This window comes from Pocillopora verrucosa, chromosome 7, assembly GCF_036669915.1.
Source record: "Pocillopora verrucosa isolate sample1 chromosome 7, ASM3666991v2, whole genome shotgun sequence".
In the NCBI taxonomy this organism is placed as follows: Eukaryota; Metazoa; Cnidaria; class Anthozoa; order Scleractinia; family Pocilloporidae; genus Pocillopora; species Pocillopora verrucosa.
The window spans coordinates 9,740,484-9,759,093 of NC_089318.1; the positions used below are offsets into that span (position 1 = coordinate 9,740,484).

General features: G+C 37.8%; 4 protein-coding genes across 4 annotated transcripts; all 4 read left to right on the plus strand.

The window, feature by feature from the left end:
* Positions 1 to 1,346: 1,346 nt before the first annotated feature.
* LOC131775030 (melanocyte-stimulating hormone receptor-like) lies at positions 1,347 to 2,285 on the plus strand. The gene has a single exon (XM_059091134.1). It carries the CDS (start codon positions 1,347 to 1,349, stop codon positions 2,283 to 2,285), a length of 939 nt encoding a protein of 312 aa, XP_058947117.1.
* Positions 2,286 to 6,347: 4,062 nt separating this feature from the next.
* Positions 6,348 to 7,303, plus strand: LOC131775032 (adenosine receptor A3-like). Its single transcript, XM_059091135.2, has one exon. It carries the CDS (start codon positions 6,371 to 6,373, stop codon positions 7,301 to 7,303), a length of 933 nt encoding a protein of 310 aa, XP_058947118.2. The 5' UTR covers positions 6,348 to 6,370.
* Positions 7,304 to 10,768: 3,465 nt separating this feature from the next.
* On the plus strand, positions 10,769 to 12,806 carry LOC131775033 (melanocyte-stimulating hormone receptor-like). The gene is made up of 2 exons (XM_059091136.2): positions 10,769 to 10,896; positions 11,329 to 12,806. The coding sequence occupies exon 2, from the start codon at positions 11,455 to 11,457 to the stop codon at positions 12,394 to 12,396; it is 942 nt and encodes a 313-aa protein (XP_058947119.2). The 5' UTR covers positions 10,769 to 10,896; positions 11,329 to 11,454; the 3' UTR covers positions 12,397 to 12,806.
* A 3,246-nt stretch (positions 12,807 to 16,052) lies between these two features.
* LOC131775034 (adenosine receptor A3-like) lies at positions 16,053 to 17,484 on the plus strand. The gene has a single exon (XM_059091137.2). The coding sequence runs from the start codon at positions 16,164 to 16,166 to the stop codon at positions 17,115 to 17,117; it is 954 nt and encodes a 317-aa protein (XP_058947120.2). The 5' UTR covers positions 16,053 to 16,163; the 3' UTR covers positions 17,118 to 17,484.
* The last annotated feature ends 1,126 nt before the right edge of the window (positions 17,485 to 18,610 follow it).

The window sequence follows — 18,610 nt, forward strand, 5'->3', positions numbered from 1 at the left end:
AGGTTAATTTCCATGTTGAAACTGTGTCGCCTCATGCTGCCATATTTTGCACAACAGGCAACACCCTATCGCCCTGTGAGTTACGGATGTTAATTTCCATGATCCGATATCCTTTCATACCTTTGTATTAAGACCGCTTTGGTCAACAGAAAGAATAGTGTTGCATCTGCTTTAAGTAATCGTTCAATGTGTGAGAAACTCCTCTTATTACCTTTTGACTGCACGCTGTCTTGGTAAAGTTTTTCTGCTGCCTAGGTCTGGAATTTCCAAGACTCAGAGACCGCAGAAGCATTAAGTACGTAGCCCTTAACGCAAGGTGGGTAGGTAAGTAACTTATCGTCATTTCGCTCAAACAAGATATCGAAGACATTTAAGTTAATCAATAGCGACGAGAAACCCCTGCTAAGATGATCTGCCGCGCCGTGATCATTTGTCCGGCGCTTTAAGGGAGGATGTCTCACTAGAACGAGACATCGGTGAGATATTGCTAGAAAGCACCAATATTTCGTCGAATTATTGCTCTGAAGTGTCGCAAAAATGTGCGATTTATAGATAAGGCAGGCTTGATATTATGCGATTATTGTATGCATTACTTTTGCACAACACTGTAAAAAAAGCAGAGAGGCCCTTAATAGTTTCCCTAAAAGTATACCTACCGTCTGTTTCAGCAAAATGTGCTCCTGAACCGTGAAATGACCGAGCCGCCTTTAATTAAAACTAAAGATTTCTGACTCTTACCATTTCGTTCTGCGAACAAATACACGCAATCTTCGTAAGGAAGTAACAAAAAAGCGTTTTACAAAAAAAAAATTAGTTTCTGTTTGATTGGTATTATTTTGAGTATAAAAAAAATACCCGAGTATCTACGCTATTCGGACAAAGGACAGCAAGAAATATTAGGGCTAGTTTTCCTACTTAGTACATTTTATAGAGATCTTTCGTTCTAAGAAATATAACGCGCTTTCATTAACTGCAAAAGCAATTTGCCCTCTGTCAGCACAAGTTTAATTTCAACTTGATGGTAAATATCAATTAGCAAACATCCATAATGAGACCAGATTGTTAAAAGGAGAAGCCGCAAAGAAAAGAAATACTTTTTTAAAATCCTTATGAGATGTCGTAAGTCATTTGAGCTAAGGAAGTCCATCGAGTTTGCTTTGGTGCATCTTAGGTGAATATTTTAAAATTACATTTGACATGTTTATTCATATCATAGGCAGCTGTTGATCCTTTGTCAATAGAAGCTCTAAAGTCAGGCCACCAAAAAACCTGAAGTGACATTTGGAGCAACTGGTTCAAAAGCTTCCCTGGTAGATAAGTAAAGTGCACTCACTTTCGTAGAGATAATGGCACAGGCAAACCTATCAGGAGATACAGGGAAACAAACTGAGATCCTTGCACAATTACGATGCGTGGCAGGTTGGACAGATAAGATTCACACACAGTTGATACTTATCTCAGCATTCAACATTTTCCTGTCCGTTACTGCATTTCTTGGTAACACCTTTATCCTAGTCGCCCTTTTCAAACAATCTTCCCTTCATCCACCGTCTAAACTCTTGTATCGTTGTTTGGCAACAACTGATCTTTGTGTCGGCCTTATTACTGGGCCTAGTCACGTTGCTTATTTGCTGTCACTGGTTGACCAGAACTTGGATTTTTGCCGCTATGCGCTGAGCATGAGTTTCATAGCAGGCTTCTCTCTGTCTTCAGTCTCTCTGCTAACAATGACTGCAATAAGTGTGGACAGACTTCTCGCCCTGTTGCTGGAGCTGAGATACAGACAAGTTGTAACCATGAAGCGAACATGTGTGATTGTAATTATGTTTTGGGTCGTGTCAATAGTCACTGGGGCATCGTACTTTTTTAATCACCGCATAGCCATTTGGTATAGTTATATTGTTATACCACTGTGTCTTGCAACAGCAACGTTCTCGTACGCAAAAATTTTCCACACTCTGTACCGTAGCCATTATCAAGTACACATCCATACCCTACAACAGCTGGGCCAACCACTGAACATGGCGCGATACAGAAAGGCAGTGTACAGTGCACTGTGGGTGCAGCTGGCACTCGTTGCTTGCTATCTTCCATACAACATAGCGAGATCGGTTCTTCCAAAGGGCGAACTTTCTCCACTGCAGTTTTTAGTCTGGGGATATACCGCGACCTTAGTTTACGTAAACTCGTCGCTCAATCCTATTCTTTACTGCTGGAAGATAAATGAAATAAGACAAGCAGTGAAGGAGACAATCACACAAGTACTTTGCTGTCCATGGAGTTAGTATTTGCATGATTTACGACACGATTTGCTTTTTAGCCGGGTCTCGATCAGTTTTACTCTTCTGCACTCAAATTTCTTGATAAATCTAAATTTTAGAAAAATAACCCTTTGGTTGAATTTTGCACCAGAAATGTTTCACCATTTTGCATTTGCAGATTGGCTCTTTTTGTGAGTTGATTAACCCTTTCCCGCGAGCCATTTTTTTTTAGATATTTCCACCCCTGTGTATGCCAAATTTGGGTATTTTTAAAGTATGAAATATAAAGATATATCTAAGCTACAGAGATCAAATGTACATTTAAAATTCATCATTCTCTACAATATTTGTGCATTTTGCTAAAAAAAACCAGTTAATAATTGCACTCCGTGTGGTATTTAAATAATCTTCATCATTTTCGTCACTTTCCTCAGAAGCATCCTCTTCATCGCCAGATTCGTCCCGCAATCTATCTAGAACTATGTGAAAAGTAAATTTGCTCATTGCTTGCCAGTTTCAAACGGAAAAAGAACGAAACAATCACAATTCACAGGGAGACAACATGTGCTTGACGAGGAAAAGATGTTTTGTCGGTTGCTTTGTCATGTATCTGACACCAAGTATACTAATCTTTACCAGACCCTCATCAGTTTAATTGTCTTTACAGTGTGCAGAAGTATTCATACAAGTACTATGTTTTAGCACATACTGGGTAGGTCCTTGTATCATATGATTAATCTGATATACGACGTACTCAGTACTTCCTTGTAGCAGTGAAGGGGTAAAAAGAACCCCCTATCTACAAAACAATTTTTTTACTACTGTGCTTTGATAAATTCCAGCTGTGCGACAGGCATATATATGAGCTGTGGTTGAATGATTTTTTATCTCATTTGCATCTGCTGTGAAACGCCTTTGTAGGTAGCTAGATGCCTCGATGGAAATCTTTTTATTATCGATGAAACAATTTGAGCTTTAATAATGACAACGTTAATTTATGTTCTTCTAGCATTCAAATTTTTGAATAAACTGATGGAAACCAACCCAAGGAAGTTCTGTATAATGCCTTTTTAGAGATCCTACCTATCGGCAAAAATATTGGGATGATTTTCTTCTGAAGTCTTCCAACAAGTCTTGGTAACTTGATAATACGCATATTTCCAAACTCATCTATGGAATAAACACGACTCAAACAGTTGTTTAGTTGATTCATTTTTCACTAAGAAGCTAGAAAATTAATTTCCTCTTTTTGCCGTCTGGAGACGGCCTTTATAACCAATTTTTTCGTGCGCTCTCATTTCTGATTCTGTTTGGTCAAATTATCTTAATGGCATGCTTATATATGTTGTTCCGTATCTGTATATTTCAGTTTTTCTGAATTCCTGCCTTTAGATTTCGTCAATGCGTCAAATTGGTTTTAAAATATTCATCTTGTATAATTCTTTTCCTTTATAGGCCCAAACATTTTCAGAGATACGTTGCTGCAGTCAGAATACAAGAGCTATCGCACGTATATGCAGTTGTCTAGAAAAAATAATTTCTTCAAATGATACAGCGTGCGTAACATTTCCAAATTGTTTTATAAGTCATGTCAAGAGGGCGTGGAGCTTACTGAAGAAGCACTGAATAAAACTTGAATATTGAAAATGAAACTTAAAGATTGAAAATAAAATTTGAATTTTGGCAGGGATTGAACGCCATAGATAATTGATTGTCAAATTTGACATATTTGATCATTTCTTGCTGTTGACTTACAAGAAACCTTGACATGAAGATTATATAGCAAATCCTCAAGATATCCTCGAAGATTAAAGCTTCCCTAGAGATTGAAGAACATAAGGCACGTTGCAGCGGGAATAATGGCTCAAGTGAATCTATCTGGGCATAGCGGAAAACAAACCGAAACACTTGAAGAACCACAATGCGTGGCAGGAAGAGCACATGAAATACACTTGCCCGTAATATTTCTCGCTGCAGCGAACACTATTCTGTCCATAAATGCATTTCACGGCAATACTCCCTTCATCCGCCATCCAAACTTATGTTTCGTTCTTTGGCAAAGACAGATTAGTTATTTGTCTTGGCCTGATTTCACAGCCTTCTATCGTTATGAATTGGCTGTCTTTGCTTCACGAAGAATGGAGTCTGTCTCTATGCAGAACTTACTAATTTTGAAGCAGCTTATAATATAACATCAGTCTCTGTCTTAACAGTGACAGCAATAAATGTGGACAGAACATCGGTCTTTTTTATCACCCTATAGCCGTCCGGTATGGCCATATCGGTATATCACTTTGCCTTATTACAGCAACGTTATAGTACACAAACATTTTTCACCGCCTCCATCGTAACAAAAATCAAGTGCATGCTCTACAGCAGCCGAACCAACTGACTTCACTGAACGTGGTACGATACGAAAAGGCAGTATACAGTGCACTGCGGTTGCAGTTGGTTTTTAGTCGGTTTCTATTTACCGTACGGTATAGTCAGAGCAGTTTTACGTGGAAATAGACTATCATCTTCTGAATTTCTGGTCTACTTAAACTCTTCATTGAACCTGGTTTTTTACTGTTGGAAGATTGGTGAAGTAAGAAATGTAGTAAAGGAGACAATCAGACGAACACTTTGCTGTCCATGAACTGAGCTGACTGTGAATGAGTTGTAGAAATGTGATTCACAAAAATGATAAACTGAAATACGTTCACTGCATAACTATTATTAGATTAAACGATTTGGCTGAATCTGTGCGAGCTCTCTATGATTTCAAAGATGATATTTGTGTATTAGACTTTCAGAATATTTGTTATAAATATTATGGACCCTTTTTATCGTAAAGCAACTGGTAACTTGCTCTTATCTGATTCAATACTTTGGTAAGTTTCATTTATTGTTATGTAATTAAGGATTTTAATTAGTGAAGTCAATGCTAACTCATCAACCTCTTTACACAGTTTTCTTTGTTTGGAGAAATTAGCACCATCATGATGCTTTAAAATTCGAACGAAAATAATGTGTCTATTTTTTATCAACAAGTCCTAAACAAAATGAGAGATAGAATTTTCTTTTAGCCGTCTAATGACAGTCTTTTATAACAATGGGTAACTTAGTATCATCAACTGAGTTGACAGCGTAAAGAGTTTTAAAGCTGACGTTTCAAGCTTTAGCCCTTCGTCAGGGCGAATCAGAGTGAAACAGGGTAACTTAGTGCTATTAACTGAGTTGATAACGTAAATAGGCCACCGTAAAGAGTTTCAAAGCTGTCGTTTCGAGAGTTAGTCCTTAGTTAGGGTGAAGAGCTAACGCTCGAAACGTCAGCTTGAAACTCTTTACGGTGGCCAATTTACGTTATCAACTCAGTTGATAATATTAGATTACCCTGTTATACTCTTCCACCGACGTAGCACCACAGTATCTTTTGCCCTCTTTTAAAAAACCCGATTTTTCGTGAAAGTTAATTTCCGATTCTGCTCTGTCAAATAATCTTGATCATTGTTACATTGTCTACCGTCCCGTATATTGCTTATGTCGCTCAATTTGTTTTCAACATTTCAGTTGTGTTGAGTTTATGTAATAAGTTTGTGTGACAGCGTCAAATTGTTTGTAAAACATTCTCATTTTTCTTTGCCCTTTTTACACTGTATCATGAATACAATCGACAGATGATTGCAGAAGTATTATAAGGTGTCTAAAGAGGCATCCTTTTTAGGCCCAAAACATTTCAAGTAAAGCAAACACCCCGCTTTCGCGCGAAACATTTATTATTGCTATATCGTGTGTACATACAGCTGTCTCGAAAAACTCTCTCCTTAAAAAGTCCATAGCGAGCACAAAATTTCCAAATTGCCTTGCGAGTCAATGATCGAAGGGTCACATAATAAAGAGAGAGCACCGTTCGTATTCTATGATTTACGGTTTCTCGTTGGAAAAAATATTCTACAACTGATAGGCATCCGTTTTCCGTTTGACGTGTGTAACAAGATCGTGACCAGTCGATGAGTTATTATCACAAAAGGTCCTGACATGAAAATTATGAAAAAACCTGAAGTGATCCTCGGAGATGCAAGCTTCCCTACAGATTGAAAAGCATGAGGAACGTTGCTGAGGAAATAATGGCACAGGTGAACCTATCTTCTGAAACTGCAAAACAAAGCGAAACACTTGCACAACTGCGATGCGTGGCAGGATGGGCAGATGGAATACACAAGCCAATAATAACTCTCTCAATCATTAACATTTTTCTGTCCATTACTGCATTTCTTGGAAACTTCCTGATCTTAGTCGCACTCCATAAGGAGTCATCTCTTCATTCGCCATCCAAATTTCTGTATCGTTGTCTGGCAACAACTGATCTCTGTGTTGGTCTGATTTCAGAGCCTTCCGCCGTTATGTATTGGCTGTCCTTAGTTAACGAATATTGGAATTTTTGTCTCTTTATGCAAAGCACACATTTCGTAGCAGGTTTTATACTAGCATCAGTTTCCCTTTTGACAATGACCGCAGTAAGTGTAGACAGACTTCTCGCCCTAATTTTGGGGCTTAGATACAAACAAGTTGTGACTTTAAAGCGAACACATTTGCTTCTTATCATATTTTGGATTGTTTCTTCGATTCTCGGTGCGACATCGTCCTTTGTGAATCACCGTATAGCTATCAGGTTTAGCTATGTCGTTATAGGGGTTTGTCTGATAACAACAACCGTCTCGTACATGAAAATTTTCCACGGCCTTTATCATAACCAAAATCAGCTGCAAGCGCATGTGCAACCAGTTCCCCTCAACATGGCGCGATACAGAGAGGCAGTGCACAGTGCACTGTGGGTGCAGTTGGCATTAGTAGTTTGCTATTTACCGTACGGCATAGTCACAGCTGTTCTTCCTGAAGGGAGAGCTTCTCCCTTTGAATTTCTAGTCTCTGAATGCGTAGAGACCTTAGTTTACTTAAACTCTTCGTTGAACCCGTTTCTTTATTGTTGGAGGATTACTGAAGTGAGACAAGCAGTAAAGGAGACAATCAGACGAGCACTTTGCTTTCCGCAGACTTAGTTGTAGCTTTTCAGTAAGTTCTGGAAGTGTTATCCGTTACCGTTATTTGGCAAAAAAAGGGCTGTTATAAAATAAAGCTGTTAGAAGATTTAGAGTTTGATTCGTTCGATCATAACCAATGATGCGCTTTATTAAGCTAAAACACATTCAGGGGTGGTGTGGAGAGGAGAAGAATTTTGGAAGTAAGCGGCGGATAGTTCGATGTCCACAACAGTATGAAGATGTAGTCTGGGACTGAGCAACTTCTGGAAGTGTTATCCGCCAGTAAGGCAGGCTTTGAAAAAAATAAGCTGTAAGTGGACTAAGACTAAAAATTGGTTCGATCACGTTTAGTGATGTGCTCTTTTCGCTCCTATACGACCCTCAGGAGTCCCAAAGTACGTTGAGAACGATTTCCAGGTGTTTTAATTTGATATCAGATGAGAGCTTCACAGTTGTGTTTCAAATCATAGTAGATCTCAGATGTTCTCAATAGGATTTTTTCTTATGGAAAAAGCACTTCCATCTGGCTTTGGTATTTATAGCATGAGGATAGACAAAATTGATTTTGAAACATAAACCGCCTAATTTACATACAAATTAAAAAGATGGCATCTTTTTTTCACGATTCTAATCTTGACTGGAAAATGGCTCTGAGGGAAACTTTAATAGCCGATCTATTTATTTCTACTAATTCACGCAATCCTAAAATTTATTTCAACCAGATTTTTCTGAAATTTAGGGAACATGGAAATTAAAACCGTATTATCCATCATTCCATTTTGCGATTCGCAAATCAAGTTCAACTTTATCTAAAATAAACAGAAGTTCACTGATCTACTTTAACCCAAAGAAAGTCATATTTCCAACATGCGTGGAAATGCTTATATAAGTAATTTCGCCTTTCAATGCAGTGAATATTTCGTGCGATTAACAAAACAGGATCCTTCCTGTAAAATCTTCGTAGAATGGAGATATATTTCAGTCAAAGTGTATTTCGTAGTCAGGGGAGAGAGAGAGTTTATTTTAAAGTTTTGATAGGAATTAATTAACATGACAATTCAAACATAAGTTATGGCACTCCTTTTAATGGTTCTGATCATAAATGGACGGAAGGAAGATTTTCAAGAGAAAAAATATAAGCTTGTTATTCAGAAAAATAGAGGCTGTTCTTTCAATCGGAGAGGAAGCAAAGTAGAGAGAACGATGAACAACAACAAACTGAATATCTATCAGTCTCATCAGTTACGAATAATTATTATCTTGAGGGTGGGTGGAAGTAGAAATGCGGATATACTGAACAATTTGCAAATCAGAATAAAAACAACCTTTATGAAATAGAGAAGCTAATAAAAGCTTTCTTCTTTCTTTGTATTTTAAATGATCAAGCTTGAAACACAGCTAAAAGGGAAATTATTTCCATAACAGCTTGGTTCATATTTTATCAGTTGCACTACTTATAATAGGGAGTTTAAGAAAACCACGACGGCAACGGCAACAGGAACGTCACCAAACAAAAGGTTTTAATGAGTAGAACAGTGGCTGTCCACGTGCGTTAGAAACTTTTGTAGATTTCTCTGCGTCCTCTGCAAAACAATAGGGACCTTTGGCAAACCACGTCGGCAACGAGAACGTGGCAAAACAAAAGGTCTAATGAGCACAACAATAACTCAGCACGTGCGTTTTAAAACTGTGTACATTTCTTAGCCGTCCTCTACAAAGTAACAACGTGAAATCATCAAACTTTGCGTGGTCCGAGAAAGGAAACCCCAACAGTAGATTATTTAAGTTTCCATTTGGAACTCAACGCCGTTCTCATATGTTATGCTGAGGTTAACTTGTGGCGCCGTAAGAGATGATAAACATATTCAGTCAGTCGCGAAATTCCAACTTAAAATATATATTCATTTTTAAATCGAAGTTTTCCTTGGCGTTGCTGTCCTAACTGCTAAGCGTAAGCAACGAAGGCTAATTTTTTTAATTTTTATTTATAATTTAACGCTGTGTTCCCTATTCAGTTTCGAGATAGTTTTGACCGTGGAAAACAAACTAAATGACTTGCGAGTATCGCGAGATTCGTATTTAAAATGACGGTTCACTTTTTAACCGACGTTGTCCACAGCGCCGCCGTCGTCGTTTCTTAAATTCCCTAATACTTATTCAACAGATGTTATCAGGAAAAATACGGACTGTTAATGTACAGTAACAATTTGAGTTTTCCTTTCTTTCCACTGAAGATAAGTTAGCTGTTCTCTAAACCTGGGAATAAGATAAGGTGCTTTCACGCTCAACCATGATACCTAGACTATTTAACTGACGACAGAATTACCAGCGTAAAGAAATAGAACAAGAAAGAATATATAGAAAATAAAATAGCCAAATACCGAATGGTAGATAATAAACGACTTATGATGTACCTGAACCCACAGTGCACTGAACACTGCCTTTCTGTATCGCATCATGTTCCGTAATGGACAGAAAAATGTTGGTTGTTGCGAAGAATATTATAATTATTGACATATGTATTTTATTTTCCCATCCTGGCACGCATTCCTGTTCTGCCAGTATTTTATATTTGTTTTCAGACATCATCAGGTAGGTTAATTTTGACATCCGCGTGTATTTTAGACCGCAAGGACGGTCGTTTCTCCTGAGATCGTTTCAAGTTTTTGGTATATATTTTCATGTCAATATTTTTCTCTGGTGATAATTCAATAGCTAGTCATGATCTTATCAAACATGACAAATTTTGACAAGGATTGGGCTAGTCTATTCATAAGGAAAACAGATGCGTATTGACGAAGCTGTTTATTGTTTTCGTTTGCGGAAGTCATAGGCATTATTTCCAAGGATACCGTAAATCCTGGAGTAAGTACTTCTCCCCTAATATTCGCCCCCTTTGAATGAACACAAACAGACCCGATTTGCAACGCAGTGTGGCAATTTTGTGCACACTCTATCCATAAGAAGGAGGGATTTTCTTTCGTGACAGTTGTATACACACGACAGATAATTTTTTGACAGCAACAATATATCTCTGATCATGAATTTTTCGCAAGAAAAGAGGCAGCTTTATTTGACTTGAAATGTTTTGAGCTTGTAAACGATGTATTTTCAGACACATTAAAATACAAGTGCAATCTTTTGTTGTTCTTATTCACAATTGAAAGGACAAAGAAAAAACCAAAAGCTTCCAATAAACGTGAAGTTCCGTTGAAAACTAAAAGTATTTTTCCCGCAAAACGGACAAAGTAATCAAAACAAAAATAGCTTCATAAGAAACTTAAGGGAATATGCCATCAAGGTAATATGAAAGAACAGAAATGAATATCAACATAATACTATAAAAACACTGTCTTATTAAAACATAATGCCAGCGGCACTGTAATTAAGCAACAACTGCTAGACTGTCTCATTAATGATGAGCCATACATCTTCCTAAGAAATTAGAAGTTCCGTAAGGTAAACATTTGGGTTGAATAATCTTTTTTTCAACCGAAACTAGAGCATAAACGGAATATAAACGGAGAAGAAAATTATCAGTGAGAGCAATTGAACAGGAGACCACAGAAACAACTCAAGACTTTAAGAAACCAAACACTTGAACAACTGAGGTGTGTAACAGGTGGGTTCTCTTCATTACTGTATTTCTTGGGATTGCTCTTATCCTTGTGTCCTTCACAAATGTATTTTGTAATGTTTTGTAATGTTTAACAAGTGTTTTCTATGTGATATTTATGCAAGGAATTTACGTATGAATGATATGTTAATGTTTTAGCTTGAGGAAGTCCTGTGCGATGCGTTTTGCTAATAAAGAGATTGTAAGTTATGCAAAAACCATTCGAAAGCATCCCTTCCGCTATTTTATTTTTGTTATATAATATATATATATATATATATGTTATTCGCCAACCGGGAGGTCCGTATTGGGAAAAACTGTACCCTCTGTCTTGAGTACCGCCCGAGGCGTGGTGGAGGATATACGGTTTAGGATATCGCGGCGTAAGTAGGCTTTTTTAACATTTTATAATTCATTGACTTTACAGGTTTGAAAAGATCATTACCAGCTGTTAGAAAAGTCCTGATATGTAAATTTGTACTAAAAACCTGGTCCGACCTCGGAGATACAAGCTGACGAGTCTAAATGTGTAAGGCACGTTATATTGGGAATAATGGCGCAAGAAAACTTATCAAGATCGGATGCCGGAAAACAAACTGAAACTTTTATACAACTACGATGCGTGACAGGATGGGCAGATGAAATACGCATGCCACTGATATTTCTCGTAACAACCAACATTTTTCTGTCCATTACTACATTTGTCGGTAATACCCTGATCCTGGTCGCCCTTCATAAGGATTCTTCCCTACATTCGCCATCCAAACTTATGTATCGTTGTCTGGCAACAACTGATGTCTGTGTTGGTCTGATTGCTGAGCCTTCCGCCATTATGTATTGGCTGTCCTTGCTCCACGAAGATTGGAATCTTTGTCGCTATGCGGTAGTTACCTATTTTGTGGCAGGTTACATTCTAACAGCAGTCTCTCTCTTGACAATGACTGCAATAAGTGTGGACAGACTTCTCGTCCTGTTGTTGGGACTGGGAAACAGACAAGTTGTGAATTCGAAGCGAATATATTTGATTCTCATTACGTTCTGGACTGTTTCGATTCTGCATGGGGCATCTTACATTGTGGATCACCGTATAGCTTATTGGACTTCTCATATCGTTACACCATTGTGTCTAGTAACAGCGACGGTCTCGTACACAACAATTTTTTACCGTCTCCACCACAGCCTAAATCAAGCACAGGTACAAGTCCCACAACAGCCAAGCCAACCAGTTCCACTGAACAAAGTGAGATACAGAAAGGCACTGCACAGTGCACTGTTGGTGCAGTTGGCATTCGCTGTTTGCTATCTTCCATACGGTGTAGCCGTAACACTTCTACCGAAAGGTAGACTATCTACTTCTGAATTTCTAGTCTTAGAAGGCGTTGTGACCTTAGTTTTCTTAAACTCTTCGTTGAACCCGTTTCTCTATTGTTGGAAGATTAGTGAAGTAAGGCAAGAAGTAAAGGAGACAATCAGACAAGCACTTTCCTGTCCATAGAGTTGCCTGTAGTCTTAGAGCAAGTTGTGACAGTGTAAGTATCTGTAAGTAAAGAAGGCAAAACAAAGGCAGAAATGTTAGTTGATTAAGAATCAAATCCATTTGATCAGGATTAGTGATGCACTTTGTTATACTCTTTCGAACTTCAGCCGGGGGCGATAAATGAGATGCTATTCTATTCTGTTGTTTGGAAACGACTGATTAAATTTATATTTCGTGACATCGCTGATACATATTACGCTTCATAAAAATTTATGGTATGAGTGTTATTCTCCTGGTATTAATATTTTCTGGGGAGTGATCGAAAGGTAAATTAATCCTTTTTATAGAACTTCGCTATCACCCAAAGGGCGGCCTCTTGCTTTCATTTGTTTCTCGATGTTTGAATACCACGATCAAACCCACGCACTCGTTTTTACATACCACGTAACCCTTTAACTCCCAAGATCTCATTAGCAATTCTCCCTACTGTCTGCCATACAGTTCTTGCGATGGTAGTTTGGAGAATTGGGTATTGAGATATAGATATAGATATATTTCAGTCAAAGTGTATTTCGTAGTCAGGGGAGAGAGAGAGTTTACTGTAAAGTTTTGATAGGAATTAATTAACATGACAATTCAAACATAAGTTATGGCATTTCTTTTAATGGTTCTGATCATAAATGGACGGAAGGAAGATCTTCAAGAGAAAAAATATAAGTTTGTTATTCAGAAAAACAGAGGCTGTTCTTACAATCGGAGAGGAAGCAAAATAGAGAGAACGATGGATCAACAAACTGAATATCTATCAGTCTCATCAGTTACGAATAAAAATTATACTGAGAGTGTGAGGAAGTAGAACTGTGGACATGCTGAACACTTTGCAAATCAGAATAAAAACAACCTTTATGAAATAGAGAAGCTAATAAAAGCTTTCTTCTTTATTTGTATTTTAAATGATCAAGCTTGAAACACAGCTAAAAGGGAAATTATTTCTTCAACAGCTCGGTTCATATTTTATCAGTTGCACTACTAATAATAGGGAGTTTAAGAAAACCACGACGACAACGGCAACAGGAACGTCACCAAACAAAAGGTTTTAATGAGTAGAACAGTGTCTATCCACGTGCGTTAGAAACTTTTGTAGATTTCTCTGAGTCCTCTGCAAAACAATAGGGACCTTTAGCAAACCACGTCCGCAACGAGAACGTGGCAAAACAAAAGGTCTAATGAGCGCAACAATAGCTCAGCACGTGCGTTTTAAAATTGTGTACATTTCTTAGCCGTCCTCTACAGAGTAACAACGTGAAATCATCAAACTTTGCGTGGTCAGAGAAAGGAAACCCCGACGGTAGATTATTTAAGTTTCCATTTGGAACTCAACGCCGTTCTCATATGTTATGCTGAGGTTAACTTGTGGCGCCGTAAGAGATGATAAACATATTCAGTCAGTCGCGAAATTCCAACTTAAAATATATATTCATTTTTAAATCGACGTTTTCCTTGGCGTTGCTGTCCTAATTGCTAAAGGTCCCTAACAACGTGAGATGACCAAACTTTGCGTTGTCTAGAGAACGTAAGCAACGAAGGCTAATTTTTTTAATTTTTATTCATAGTTTAAAGCTGTATTCCCTATTCAGTTTCGAGATAGTTTTGACCGTGGAAAACAAACTGAATGACTTGCGAGTATCGCGAGATTCGTAGTTAAATGACGGTTCACTTTTTAACCGACGTTGTCCACGGCGTCGCCGTCGTCGTTTCTTAAATTCCCTAATACTCATTCAACAGATGTTATCAGGAAAAATACGGACTGTTAATGTACAGTAACAATTTGAGTTTTCCTTTCTTTCCACTGAAGATAAGTTAGCTGTTCTCTAAACCTGGGAATAAGATAAGGTGCTTTCACGCTCAACCATGATACCTTGACTATTTAACTGACGACAGAATTACCAGCGTAAAGAAATAGAACAAGAAAGAATATATGGAAAATAAAATAGCCAAATACCGAATGGTAGATAATAAACGACTTATGATGTACCTGAACCCACAGTGCACTGAACACTGCCTTTCTGTATCGCATCATGTTCCGTGATGGACAGAAAAATGTTGGTTGTTGCGAAGAATATTATAATTATTGACATATGTATTTTATTTTCCCATCCTGGCACGCATTCCTGTTCTGCCAGTATTTTATATTTGTTTTCAGACATCATCAGGTAGGTTAATTTTGACATCCGCGTGTATTTCAGACCGCAAGGACGGTCGTTTCTCCTGAGATCGTTTCAAGTTTTTGGTATATATTTTCATGTCAATATTTTTCTCTGGTGATAATTCAATAGCTAGTCATGATCTTATCAAACATGACAAATTTTGACAAGGATTGGGCTAGTCTATTCATAAGGAAAACAGATGCGTATTGATGAAGCTATTTATTGTTTTCGTTTGCGGAAGTCATAGGCATTATTTCCAAGGATACCGTAAATCCTGGAGTAAGTACTTCTCCCCTAATATTCGCCCCCTTTGAATGAACACAAACAGACCCGATTTGCAACGCAGTGTGGCAATTTTGTGCACTCTATCCATAAGAAGGAGGTATTTTCTTTCGTGACAATTGTATATACACGACAGATAATTTTTTGACAGCAACAATATATCTCTGATCATGAATTTTTCGCAAGAAAAGAGGTAGCTTTATTTAACTTGAAATGTTTTGAGCTTGTAAACGATGTATTTTCAGACACATTAAAATACAAGTGCAATCTTTTGTTGTTCTTATTCACAATTGAAAGGACAAAGAAAAAACCAAAAGCTTCCAATAAACGTGAAGTTCCGTTGAAAACTAAAAGTATTTTTCCCGCAAAACGGACAAAGTAATCAAAACAAAAATAGCTTCATAAGAAACTTAAGGGAATATGCCATCAAGGTAATATGAAAGAACAGAAATGAATATCAACATAATACTATAAAAACACTGTCTTATTAAAACATAATGCCAGCGGCACTGTAATTAAGCAACAACTGCTAGACTGTCTCATTAATGATGAGCCATACATCTTCCTAAGAAATTAGAAGTTCCGTAAGGTAAACATTTGGGTTGAATAATCTTTTTTTCAACCGAAACTAGAGCATAAACGGAATATAAACGGAGAAGAAATTATCAGTGAGAGCAATTGAACAGGAGACCACAGAAACAACTCAAGACTTTAAGAAACCAAACACTTGAACAACTGAGGTGTGTAACAGGTGGGTTCTCTTCATTACTGTATTTCTTGGGATTGCTCTTATCCTTGTGTCCTTCACAAATGTATTTTGTAATGTTTTGTAATGTTTAACAAGTGTTTTCTATGTGATATTTATGCAAGGAATTTACGTATGAATGATATGTTAATGTTTTAGCTTGAGGAAGTCCTGTGCGATGCGTTTTGCTAATAAAGAGATTGTAAGTTATGCAAAAACCATTCGAAAGCATCCCTTCCGCTATTTTATTTTTGTTATATAATATATATATATATATATATATATATATATATATGTTATTCGCCAACCGGGAGGTCCGTATTGGGAAAAACTGTGCCCTCTGTCTTGAGTACCGCCCAAGGCGGTTTAGGATATCGCGACGTAAGTAGGCTTTTTTAACATTTTATAATTCATTGACTTTACAGGTTTGAAAAGATCATTACCAGCTGTTAGAAAAGTCCTGATATGTAAATTTGTACTAAAAACCTGGTCCGACCTCGGAGATACAAGCTGACGAGTCTAAATGTGTAAGGCACGTTATATTGGGAATAATGGCGCAAGAAAACTTATCAAGATCGGATGCCGGAAAACAAACTGAAACTTTTATACAACTACGATGCGTGGCAGGATGGGCAGATGAAATACGCATGCCACTGATATTTCTCGTAACAACCAACATTTTTCTGTCCATTACTACATTTGTCGGTAATACCCTGATCCTGGTCGCCCTTCATAAGGATTCTTCCCTACATTCGCCATCCAAACTTATGTATCGTTGTCTGGCAACAACTGATGTCTGTGTTGGTCTGATTGCTGAGCCTTCTGCCATTATGTATTGGCTGTCCTTGCTCCACGAAGATTGGAATCTTTGTCGCTATGCGGTAGTTACCTATTTTGTGGCAGGTTACATTCTAACAGCAGTCTCTCTCTTGACAATGACTGCAATAAGTGTGGACAGACTTCTCGTCCTGTTGTTGGGACTGGGAAACAGACAAGTTGTGAATTCGAAGCGAATATATTTGATTCTCATTACGTTCTGGACTGTTTCGATTCTGCATGGGGCATCTTACATTGTGGATCACCGTATAGCTTATTGGACTTCTCATATCGTTACACCATTGTGTCTAGTAACAGCGACGGTCTCGTACACAACAATTTTTTACCGTCTCCACCACAGCCTAAATCAAGCACAGGTACAAGTCCCACAACAGCCAAGCCAACCAGTTCCACTGAACAAAGTGAGATACAGAAAGGCACTGCACAGTGCACTGTTGGTGCAGTTGGCATTCGCTGTTTGCTATCTTCCATACGGTGTAGCCGTAACACTTCTACCGAAAGGTAGACTATCTACTTCTGAATTTCTAGTCGTAGGTGGCGTTGTGACCTTAATCTTTTTAAACTCTTTGTTGAACCCGTTTCTCTATTGTTGGAAGATTAGTGAAGTAAGGCAGGTAGTAAAGGAAACAATCAGACAAGCACTTTCCTGTCCACAAAGTTGTCTGTAGTCTTAGAGCAAGTTGTGACAGTGTCAGTATGCGTAAGTAAAGAAAGCAAAAAAAAGGCAGAAATGTTAATTGATTAAGAATCAGATCCATTTGATCAGGATTAGTGATGCGCTTTGTTACACTCTTTCGACCTTCAGCGGGGGCGAGAAATGAGACGCAATTCTATTCTGTTGTTTGGAAACGACTGATTAAATTTATATTTAGTAACATCGCTGATACATATTACGCTTCATAAAAATTTACGGTATGAGTGTTATTCTCCTGATATTAATATTTTTCGGGGAGTGATCGAAAGGTAAACTAATCCTTTTTATAGAGCTTCGCTTTCACCAATACAACGAAAATTAAGTCCTTTCTAAGCTTTAAATGATTCTAAGATCTCCTTTTTCAGTTTCTTTTATCGATATTATGGATTTCTATACATATTTTTAATATTTTAATACTATAAATACTTCAAAAGATACTGGTTCACGAAATTAACTTTCTTTATTTGTTATTAATACGTAGATTGACCATTATAGCGAAATCAAAATAAACGTTTTCTCCTCAAATAATGTGTTTTAATACTGTATCCAAGTGGATGTGCAAAAGCCTCCACTTTTAAAGGTGAAGGGCGAAGGGCGGCCTCTTGCTTTCATTTGTTTCTCGATGTTTGAATACCATGATCAAACCCACGAAATCGTTTTTACATACCACTTAACCCTTTAACTCCCAAGATCTCATTAGCAATTCTCCCTAATGTCTGCCATACAGTTCTTGTGATGGTAGTTTGGAGAATATGGTATTGGATCAACTAAAAATCCCCCGAATAATATTGGTCTTTGTTCTCATTACTTGTCTGCTTGGTATTGTATTGATATTGTAGGGAGAAATTATGTCTTGGTCACTCATAGGAGTTAAAGGGTTAACGATAAGTCTGCCAATATCCGCAGGATGATAAGATATCTAAAGTTAAAATCGAACCGGCAGAAGCTCTGACTATTCGAACATCTTATTATGAGATAAATTTGACTCATATACAATCTATGTACGGAAAGAACATCTCTCGTTAGCGGTTTTCAATATTATCAGCCAAGGCTGTATTGAAAAGAATTTACAAGATGTTTTGAATTAAAATTTTCTCTCCACATAGCGGCTCTCACAGAGTCTTGGTTTAATGAGGAGATCGATAGCGATCAAACCATCGATTGGTGGGTGCGTGGTCCACAGAAAGGACAGAAAGCAGTGTCGTGGGATACGGGTGTGAATTTATGTGTTCCAGCAGATGCCTATTACGCACCGCTTGGATTTAGAACACCCAGACCTAGAGCGCATGTGGTTGTTGGCTTGACCCCCGCGTTTATAGAGACCGCTGTACATGTCTGCAACTGCAGTGTGCGCAGTGTACTGAAAATCTCGTAGAACCGCTTTGCTTTAAAAGATTGAAAGAGAAGCTACTCAAACAACAGTTGATATTTCTCTCAGCATTCAACATTTTTCTATCCATTATTGCA